The 11,750-nt window shown below is 34.1% G+C and overlaps 1 protein-coding gene across 1 annotated transcript; it reads right to left on the bottom strand.

The window, feature by feature from the left end:
• Positions 1 to 7,793: 7,793 nt before the first annotated feature.
• On the bottom strand, positions 7,794 to 11,384 carry LOC104238218 (DNA mismatch repair protein MLH1). The gene is made up of 2 exons (XM_009792518.2): positions 8,945 to 11,384; positions 7,794 to 8,019 (listed from the first exon to the last, which is right to left on the bottom strand). Exon 1 carries the CDS (start codon positions 11,261 to 11,263, stop codon positions 9,047 to 9,049), a length of 2,217 nt encoding a protein of 738 aa, XP_009790820.1. The 5' UTR covers positions 11,264 to 11,384; the 3' UTR covers positions 7,794 to 8,019; positions 8,945 to 9,046.
• Positions 11,385 to 11,750: the final 366 nt, after the last annotated feature.

The following is an 11,750-nucleotide window of genomic DNA, read 5'->3' as shown; positions in this document are numbered from 1 at the left end:
AGAATTAAATATTTAATTTCACTTGTAAAGTTACACTCAATAATTATTGAACCATAAGACGTTTTGAGTTTGGTTGCACAAATATATATTTAAGTAATTTTTAAGAAATAAAATATTATCATACATATGCTATAGCGAGAGAAGGTGAACCCTATGCTCCTAAAACATAGATACACCCCTGAATTAATCCAAGACATTATCGAAAAGAAAGAAAAACATTTTGTTTAATGTGCAAGATTAATTAAAAATGAAAAAACTATCTAGGCCCCGTTTGTCCATATTTAAAAAAAAAACCTTTTTTTCAAATAAAAATAAAAAATGTGTTTTTCCGTGACTAGGGTATGTCAACTTGTGTCATGTTAGTCAAAAAGTAACGATTTGAACCCCTAAGTCCATGGCACACCACAAATGACCTCTTCTACACACACACCAAAAAAAAAAAAAAAACTCCTTTATTCTCCTTGGGCCCCCCTCAATATCAACCACAAATCCACAATTAAATTAATAGAGGAAAAAAAGGAAATGCAATCTCTTGTTTTTGTTTTATTTTCTGTTCTTTTGTATCACTCATATATAATTTCTCGAAGTTATTCTACATCCCTTGCCCCAATCAATCATAAAAATATCTAGCTTATTTGAAATTGTTAGTACTCCCCTTTATCTCAATTGTTCATTTCGTCTCAAGAAACATAGTTGTAGTGGAAAACAATAAGTTCAAACCCACCCACAAAACTCATCATAAATCTACGTCGGCCTAGAGGAGTGAATTATATATAATGCTCTTTCTTTTTTGTACCCGTAATGTTCGAGTCAGCTTGAGTGCAATTTATTAATTATTTCAGCAGATATCTGGTATCTTTTATCACTACTGATAGCGAAAAATTCTGACCATTAAAGCTAGTCGGAGGAGAAAATAATAGTACTATTTTTTTTTCTTCGTTAAAATTTAAATCCTTTCGATGTTCAGATGGACGAATGCTGCTAAGATAATGCAGAATATACCGGTTTAACATGAAAAAGTAACATTGTCAAGCCTAGAGTTGTATCATGTAAATTTCATCTCATTTCATTGATCATTAGGTTGAATTGTGCAAACTTAAAGTGCTTTAAGCTTTCTTATGTAGTTCTCTTAATTTGAGTATTGTTTTTCAGGTGGTTGTTTCATATTCACACAAGCAGTTGACTCAACTTGCATACCCAAAGGGAAGTGGGAATATTGAAGAGTTCTTATAATAATAATATCAAACAGTGCGTCTTTATAAAGGGAACCTTAACGAAAATAGTAAAGTTATTGTCACATGACAAAGAGATCACGGATTTGAGCCGTGAATAATAGCTTCTTGCATAAATATAAGGTAATGCAGCATACAATAGACCCTTATAGTTCATCCCTTTTTCGAATTCCGTATATAACGGGAGCTTAATGTCTGGTACTGCCCTTCTAGTGGTCTTCACTTCATATTTACTTTTTCTGCAGCCGCCATGATTTCATAAAAACTACATTTCGTTGGCCGGCCATAAAAGAAAGACCTTTTCAGCAGCCTTTTCTTTTCTCCTTTGTATTTTTCTAATAACACACCTATTCCCATGACATCATATATACTTTCACTAACCTCATTTCCCTCTCTTTCTACATCCGCGAATGCTTGTGTTGGGATATACTATTAACCATGCAATTTAAATATAATACTATATTTTATTTTTTATGAAATAATTATTTATTTAATCTATTCAATTCAATAAGTACTATTTTAGATAGATCATTTGTTATATGTGTGTACTTTTAGTTATGTAGCAGACAATTTAGTGTATGGAGTCTTAGCTCATGCACAGAAGATTAAATTGTTGGTTCTCATAATTAATAAACTATGTTCACAATCAAAGATATTGTTGGACAAAATATCTTGATGATTGTAGCACAAGATTATCGTATAATTTTTCTTGATTATGGGAGTAGTTTTACTCCAACTTCTTGTGCTAGTATACTCAGTGTATATTAAACGGACCAAGTAGAGAAAAGATATTTTTTTACTGAATATATAAAATATTTTCTCTAATTCATTAAATGAGATTATACTCCTAATCTTGATATAATTATTATGATCAATGTAATTTGTTTATTGTTTTGATTTATCAAAATGTACAACTCTATTTAGAGTTAGTGTATACCTAATAGATTGGACAATAACGAATAACATTTGTGAGTAATAATTAGTTGATAGAATCCATGACTCAATTTTGAGTTTGATTATACCCCTTTATGTAAGCTTATAAGTTTTCATGTGAAAATCCGGCCGGTGGATTTTGTATCCGTCACATGAAATGGTTTCAGCGGAATTATAAAGGATTTAATTAGTTAATCGAATTAAATTTTCAGTGATTTAATTTAATTAACTGGTATTTGAAATCTTAACATGGGAAGTTAAAATAAGTGTTAATGAATTTTTGAAATTCATATAGAGGAGTTCAATTGCAGTTTTTTAGTGGAATAAATTGTAATTAGTTATAGTAAGAATTAATTCATGCTAATTTTGAATTAATACTATAATTAGTAGCCTCTTATTATTTCTATGGTCTCTGTTATACCTAGTAAAAACCTGGACAGACTTGGGTAAAAAGTAGCTTGGGAAAAAAGTTATCCTTTTGAGTTAGAGTAGGATTCTACTTGCAGAATCTTACACGTTTTTGAGCCCGTATTGTGGCTTAATTTTGGGTCTATTAAAAGAAGACTAGTTTCACCTAATAACTTACCTTAGTTGTATTGTTCTTGTCCACCCAAAAGCAAAATCGTCCAAAGGTTTTACCAGGCATATTGCAGAAGACTGCAGCCCTGAATTCTTGCTGTTTGGAGGATTTGTGCAACTATTTCAAGAGGTTAGTGCTTCTAATCCTGTTATTATTGCGTTGTCTAGTTTACATGTATTTGATGCCTAGTTTGTATGCTTGCTTTCGTTGCGCATGTTCTAACATTGTTGACACAACGACAGTTGTATTTGGATATATAGTGAACCTAAAATTGTAGGTTAGTAGAAGAGTACGTACCATTGCACCTGTTGCTTTTTTGGTACTGATTATAGATATAGAAAGAAAGAATTTTTTTTTTAATTTCATGTCCAGTCAAATACCGTTATAACAAGACAAAAGAGAGTAATAACTTTCATATGTAAGTGATTTTATTGGTATGTGAACAAAGTCCCATATTGATAACTAAAAAGATTGTAAGCCTACATATAAGTGTATGGATTTTTTAATGGTATGAGCTAGACCTTTAGAGAAAATTGTGCGAGTTTGAACTAAAACGGACAATCTTACACCATGTTAAGAGCAGTACGCTGAATTTGTGGAAAAAGTATGGTGATGGTAGGGTGAAAGTGCGTGGCCCAATTTGCTTACTTTACGAGCTTGGAGACGCATACAAGAAGAAGCTAATTGCAGGCGTCGGTTGCCAAAACACTGACGATGTGGGTGGCTCATAGTGAATCTCGAATATTGACCTGTAGATCGTAGTAATGGTCGACATAGAACTTGGTTCAAGGGAGAGATCTCGTGAATCGTGGTAGTGGGCCACGTGGAACTTAGTTCGATGGGGACATTGTTGGGAATACGAACAAAGTCACACATTAATAGCTGAAAAGATTGAAGGTCTACGTATAAGCTGTAGGAATATCTTAATGGTGTGAGGCCTTTTGAAAAAACCGTGCGAGCTAGACACATAACGGACAATATCACAAGAGTATTTATGGGCTAATTGAGCCCAAAAGGTTGATGCCGGTTTTTATATATAGAAAGTCAATATTTCGTAAATGAACAAAATTTCAGGTACTTTACGTTGAGTCTGCGAACAAAGTACCACATTGGTAGCTGAAAAGATTGGAAGCCTATATATGGTGTAAGAATTTTTTAATGGTTTGAGGTCTTTTGGGGAAAACTATGCGAGCTTGGCCCAAAGCGGATAATATAACAATATATTAAAAGTATCTATGGACTAATTGAGTCTAACAACTGATATTAAAGTCCAGACTAAGCGAGACAAGTATGGCGATGACAAGGTGAAGGTGCAGGGCTCAATTTACTTACTTTTACGAGCTTAGAGACACACAAAAAAAAAAAGCTAGTTGTGCGCTTCGCTTGCCAAAAATACTTTGATGATGTGGGTGGCACACAGTGCATCTCGAATATTGACATGTAGATTATAGTAATGGGTCAAAATTGAAAGTCTACGTATAAAGTGTAATGATCTTTTAATGGTGTGAGACCTTTTGAAAAAAAATCGTGCTATTAGGGCTCAAAGCGGACAATATTATAAGTATCTATTGGCTAATTGAGCCGAACAAGTTGATGTGCCGATTTCCTTTATAAGGATATTATCAATTATAAGGATATTATAATTGAGCCGAACTATATCGAATCCGAAAACTTTTTATATATAGAAAGTCAATGTTTTGTGTGTGAACAAATTTCGAGGCACTTTATGTTGTTACAAACAAATCGATCATAAGAAATAAGAGGCACATACCACAATAACCCATCTGATCAGTTTTACTCTATCCATGCTTAATTTAGAATTGTCTGCGTGCCGTTATGTAATCTCTTCCGTCAATTTTAAAGAAATATTTAAACTTAAAATATTAATATATAACAACAGTTTTAAGTACTCCACTGTTAAAGAAATCAACAGGAAAAAAAATGGTTAAAGATAAGGTCAAAGTGAAATAGACATTATATAAAATGAATAGTTTTCATTTTAATTTGCCCCTTAATGGAAGCAGTAAGAAATTAATTATTAATTACAAGTTGAAAATAATTAAATTAGAAAACATATCAAATGTTAAGTCATAATATCAAAACATTGTTTTGTTGATACATGACATAATTTTTGATTTATTAATTAATTTAATTGCAAGTGGATTAGATACATGGTCTGTGTTATCTTTTTGGGGAGCTTGGGGTTGTGGTGGGAAAAGAATGATGCAGGAGAAAGAAACACAATTTTTAGGTAAAAGAGTCAAATTTGCCTAAGGGCTATTTAAAGTTTGAGCAAATTTGACCTTCGTTATAGTTTGGATCTTATCTTATGCCGTCACTAGAAAAAAAAAATTCTTATTATTGCATTGACCCATGCAGCAGCAACAACAACAACAACCCAGTATAATCTCACTTAGTGGAGTCTGAGGAAGATAGTGTGTACGCAAACCTTACTCTATATCCTGAAGTAGAGAGGCTGCATTAACCCCTAATGGAACTCAAATTCGAGGGGAATATTAAACTATATTAAAAAAATAATTAAAGGGGTAAATTTGAATTTTTTATCTCAAAATATTTTAACACGTGAAATTCATTCAATCCACATTGAGTTGAATTAGTTGGAAATGCAAATACGAAAAAATTGTAAAGGCAAGAGTATGAAACAATCGAAAGTATAATAGAAGATAAAATCGAGCAACTTCGAGTAGTACAAGGGCAAGTTTAGCCTTTTCCCCAATTTTTTATATCCATAAAGAAATTTATGGCCTTATAAGAACAAATAAAAGAAGAAAAAAGGTATAAGTACCCTCTTGAATTAATACCAGATTTTTAATTACATATTTTATCTTTGTAAGATTCTTATTATCCATTTCGAAAAAGTTCAGGAGAATAGTACGGCCCCATAAAAATAAAGTGTATAACTAAAACTCAACCTTAATTTAAGGGGTTACTTATGTTATTTCCCATGAAAGAAAGAAGAAACATGCCTTTCATTATAATATAATATAATTGTTTAACTTTCTAGATATGATCAAAGATTATACATTTTTTTAATTGATGACCCTTCTATCTCAACCCTTAATCCAAGTAGCTTGCATTTAGCACTCCATTGTTGCCTTATACGTATGCAAAACCAACTTTCATTTATTTTATCGTCCTATTATCCTTGTTGAAAAAGACAGCATAAAGTATTAGAACAATAAAAATATAGTTTATGAAAATGTATTATCAACGTAGGTAAAGAGGATGCCTAACTATTACATAAAAAAAAATGCGTCATTTCCTCACAAACCAGTCAGGATTTTAGTCTTATATTTACTTAGGGGTCGTTTGGTCGAATGTATAAGAATATTACTAAATAAGGCGTATTAATAATATTGTGATTAGTAATGCTGGAATTAATTATGCTGGAATTATTTTTTTCCACTGTTTGATTTGGTGTATTAAAAATAACATGCATTATATAGGCATGTATACATGCTTATCCAACAACAACAACAACTCGGTGAGTTCCCACAAGTGGAGTCTGAGGAGGGTAGAGTGTACGCAGATCTTATCCCTACCTCGGAGAGTAGGGAGGCTGTATACATGCTTATCCATGTAATAAAAATCATGGTATTACTAATGTCATGGTTTGCCATGTATTAGTTATACATAAGATAATATCAAATAGGGTGTATAACTAATACATATATTAGTTATACGTAGGTTGAAAAATATTACCAAATAAGGAATTACTAATACCAAAGCTAATATATGTATTATTTTCCCCTCCTACCAAGGCTACACTTTTAAGTTATAAAACTAAAAGGCCAAGGTATCAACGGACAACGAAGGATGCAGAAACTGGTTCAGAAAACTAAAAGGCCAAACTTCAAAAGTTCAAACAATTCTCAGAAAACACATAATATCTAAATGAGCGCGAAGAGATATTAAGAGCCCGTTTGGACAAAAGAAATTTTTCTTCTTTTTTTTTCAAAATCAGCGTTTGTTCATAATATTTTCAATTTTTACTTGAAGATGCATTTTAAAAAATTTTAAAAAATTGAATTACTACAAAAAGCTATTTTTCAAAAATTTCGCTCACAAAACTTCAAAAACAACCCAAAATTATATTCATGTCCAAACACAACTCAAATACCATTTTCACTTGAAAAAAAATTTCACCTTTCTTTGAAATTTTACAATTCTTATGTCCAAACGCCCACTAAGAATGAACAATCCGATAAGAACCTGGTACGAAACACTTCTCCCTTAAATGACTACACGGCCCGAAACTGAATTAATTAAATAAATGTGTTTCGAGTACCACATGGTTAAACAAAAAAAATGCAAAAGTAGTTTTTCTACTGTTTGAAATAAGCTAAAATTAAACACTATAGAACTAGAATTAAGAATAAGAATTGAAGGTTATGAACAATCACATTTGTATAAGATGAAATCTCTTGTGGATTATCCACAGAATTCTTACTTAAGGCATTCTCAACCTCTGCAAACCTAAAACCATCAACCAGTTTGACATTTATCATTGCATTCCTTTCAGCGTATTTTGCATCAGAATACACTGAAGACAGAAATGCGCAAGCCTCAAATTAGAACAAATAATGAGGGGAATTGAAAAGCAACAAAAATCCAAATTGCTCTTTCAAATTTGCTATTCTTGTACTGTGGATGCAAATAGCATTTACTTTCACACTTCTCTATAACAACAATCTTGTATAACAACACTTCACTATAACAGCCAAGTATTTTTGGAACCAATTTTTCATGTTATTTTATAATATATGTTTTTTATAACATTGCGCTATAAAAAAGGACAACTTGGTGCACTAAGCTCCCGCTATGCCGCCGGACCCTTATTATACGCAGTGTTACCCTACATTTCTGCAAGAGGCTGTTTCCACACGTGACCTTCTGGTCACATGGCAGCAACTTTACCAGTTACGCCAATGCACTGCACTATAACAGCTAAAAATATACTGAGCAAACGAGATTGTTATGAAAAGACTTAATTATACTATGAAAAGATAAATCAGTGGGCAGCCAAGTAACCATAATAAATCACTACACAAAATCCCAAAATGGATTGCTGGAAGACAAATGAAGAGACATAACATTTGAAAATATGTTTTCTACAACTTAAACTTCCCTATATGAGAAAAGAGAAGCATGCTACCTACACTCCTTAAACTAGCTTCTAGTCTTGGCTGATATCTCAAAACAGCTTCTCAAATGCCTTTCAACTTCAGCTTCTACCCAAATCAGTGGCTTTACCTGAATGCATTACTAGTAAAGTTATGAACTTTATAGACCGCCTCAACTAACAAAGAAGAATAAGTCATAGGCACAATTAATAAGAACACATAATTAGCCGAGGAAGGAAAAAGCTTTTCTAGGATACAGTAAGCTCGGATCAATGGGTGGTCATTTACTAAATTCTACAGCATATTGATGAAGCAGTCACATAGCAAAAACAGAACTATATTATCGATGTAAAGAAATGATAATAAGAAAAACTTGAAGCTTATAGCTCATCAAGTCATGAAGTTTCATGTACATGGCTACTTGTGTAATTCTGCTTTCCTTTGTTTCCTTCTCTCAATGGAAAAATCAAACCTTCATTATAGTTGAAGAATACATTTAACTGATTTCTGAGTGGAAAGAACATGTGGGGATGTTTTCTGTTTGAGTATGGGGATTATTATAGTCGTTCAAGTGTGCGAAAAATGGAAAGATTTCATAGCTATATGCAATGCACACCCCACTGCTGATTAATGCATATGCTAATTATTTGATGAAATAATTAAATAACTGCTTATTTGCTATATGTTAGTTAGGCCTAAACTATTGTATGAGAAACACATGCTGCAAAATCAATGAGTTGTATCCTAAAAGAGAATCATGTGGATGCGAAAGCTACTGCCTCTGTGATTTTACTGCAGCAAATTGAGATCTTTGAATATGTACATGAATCTAAACCCTAAATCCATAGAACTAACTCAAAATCAATTTCCATTCTTCTCCTAACTCCTAACTATCAAAATCCTCAAACAATGCGGAGATCTTCTTTAAGAGATTTTGGCTAACTGAATCTCTTCAAGAAGCCTTTCCGCAATATTTGACAAACTTTGGTGTACTCTTTCCCTGTCTGAGATGCCATTTAATGGAGCCGTGTATTTGAGTAGACACAAACTTTTACCTTCCATTTTGCTTCTTTTCACAACAGACGTAGGTAGAGGACAAAAGCTGTTCATATGTACATCATTTTGCTTCAAGGAGCACACGTCAAAATTCTCCATGTTTAACATCTCTCGAAAATTCTGTAGAGCTTTTCCAGTGAAGCAACCTGAACAAAAGTTCCATTTTTAGCCATGGAATTAGGGGGCTTGAAGAAGAGTCTGAGGGCGGGAAACAGAACATGCTGAATCGACCATTCGCGTTGAGCCCAGGCATTTTCAGCCTCCGAAAGTAATTCTTCCTCATATTCAGACTCCATGATATCATTCTCTATGTTTTCCATAGAAGCTGTTCCTACTGAACCACTCGAAAGCACTTTCTTTTTGTAGAATTTCAAGCCATCACCCGAGGGATTAGGCAGTAATGGTGGATTCATGGCATACAAATTTCCAAGGGCAGCGGCAATTGTCTGAAAACAAACTTTCTCATCCTCCCAATCAACATCATTGCCCAAACAAAGTACAAATTCTGGGATGCGGTCCATGTCAGGTGTGTATTGATCAAGTATAACAGGAAGTCTAGACAAATTGCCATTTGAATCGATATAAACACTAAAATACTCCTCTAGCATTTCAGCTTTTTCCTTGAGCAGTTCTGTATTCATCTCGGCAATCTTTCCTCTTAGCTCATTGCTTTCATTGCCTTGGGGATCTATACCCTCTCCTTCTTTCAAAGCAAGCATTATTAGCTCGGGTAATGACGCCGGTTCACTCAGTTGAATCGCATTGAAATGTGCAAACCGACGTAAAACTTGCTGATACATAAGCTCTTTACTCAAGTTAATCACATTAACAAGATAAAGGTGTGTGTTGTGTTGAATCAATGCAAAAACCTCATCCGCCATCCCAATATACGTACAATGCCTAACAACATCTAATAGACCAGAGTGACAATCATTATCAATCTCATTAACTAGCTCTTGGATGCTAGTGAGGTCCGCGGTTTCACTAGGATTCCTCCTTTGTCTAATAGAAGACCTCACTGAACTCAAGCAAGAACCTCCTCTTTCTGAACTACTAGGAGGCTTCATTTGCACGTATGCGTGCAACCTTCCAGAAGGGTCCAGCGTATCCGTTCGTACCATTTTATGTGGCGCTTTTTGCGACTTTATCCCAGACGAAGACGGACAATCTTTACTGGAATCTTTAATTGTGGCCACTGGACTTGAAGAACAAAAATCCATGGTCTGTTCCTGGAATCTCCTTGACTCATTCGAGCTTCTCAATTTTGACTCTACCACAGACTGTATCTTCTCAATGATGAATTCTTGATTCATAAGGCTTACCTCTCTCTTTGTTGGGTGTACATTCACATCAACATGCTGAGGTGGCAAAACAATTGACATGTATATAAAAGGTTTTGATGCTTTAGGCAAGGTAGCAGTATAGACTAGCTCAATTGCCCTTTTCAAAGCACTACAATCAACGAGCCTATCATTTATAAAAAGTACCATGGTTATCTTCTTCGCAATATAATTCGAGTCAGAAATGAAACCATCCATCTTAAAATCAGTATCAGAAACTTCAATATTCATCAGATTTCGAGCAACTGAAACTCCATAAACAGATCTAATCGAATCAATCCTCGAACAAGTAGCTAGACTGTGAACATCTGCTCTACCAGCTCCATGTTTTCTACAAGAGAAGCTCACACTTGTGTGATGAAGTGCAAACCTACTAATTAGGTCAACAATTTTCGGATAATCATCAGCAGAAGAATTCTCTAGGGTTTTCCTTCGTGCCGCCATGTTATAAAACAAATTCTCAATCATTATCTGTGTACCTTTAACAGCAGCACAAGGTTTTGGTTCATCTACCATTAAACCGTCTTTATACGTTGCTCTGTATCCGTACAGCTGGCCGTCGGTAATTGTAGTGACAGTTACGTGACCGACGTAAGTCATACTAGCTAAAGCTTCACCTCTAAATCCCATTGAACTAATCGTCTGTAAATCTTCAAACTTACTCAGCTTAGACGTCGTGTGCCGCTCGCATAATATTGGTAAATCTTCGTAATGAATGCCGTGGCCGTCGTCGGAAACTTGGATAAGTTTAAGGCCGGAATCCTTAACGACGACCGAGATAGAGGTGGAATTAGCATCTAAGCTGTTTTCGATGAGCTCTTTCACTGCAGATACTGGCCGTTGGATTACTTCCCCAGCTGCGATTCTGTTCACTACTGATTCCTCCAGCCGCTTTATCTTCGGTGGCTCCTTCGGTATCGCCGCCGCCGTTGCTATGGGTTCCATTTCCACTTCGTTAATAGCCTCTTCGATTTCCATGGCGGCGGATTCTGCACTGTTCTGCTCTGTATTCTGTGGGAAGCAAATTGCAATGTTATTTGGGTTTTTAGGGTTTAGAGACTATTTGGGCGGGAAGAGAATGGGCTGGTCTAGCTGAAAATTTACGGATCTTCACTGTGATTTTTTTTGAAAAAATTACATGTAACTAACTTATATACTGTATTTATCATATATAAATATATTTTAAAATAATTACAATTTGTAGTTATTATAGAGTGTATAGAGTATGGAGTCACATATAATGATATAGTAACTATATGTATCACTATATTTTAGTGTATTGTATACGTTGATACAACCATTTAAAGTGAATGAATACAAGTAATACATGCCGATAATAATTGAACAGTAATTACGAATGGTATTTAGTCAAACTATAGTTATTAGGATCTAAATATAGTGTTTTATGAAAAATTCTTATTTTTTTGGTACGTTAGAAGAAAAAAAATTACTTAAATCTCTCGTA

The sequence above is a fragment of the Nicotiana sylvestris genome, chromosome 12, assembly GCF_000393655.2.
Source record: "Nicotiana sylvestris chromosome 12, ASM39365v2, whole genome shotgun sequence".
Taxonomy (NCBI): Eukaryota; Viridiplantae; Streptophyta; class Magnoliopsida; order Solanales; family Solanaceae; genus Nicotiana; species Nicotiana sylvestris.
Note: the sequence above shows the minus strand (reverse complement) of the source record. Positions and strands in the feature narration are given on the sequence as shown.

Coding starts and splice junctions, on each gene's coding strand:
- LOC104238218 (XM_009792518.2), bottom strand. CDS start 11,263: ATGGAAATCGAAGAGGCTATTAACGAAGTGGAAATGGAACCCATAGCA.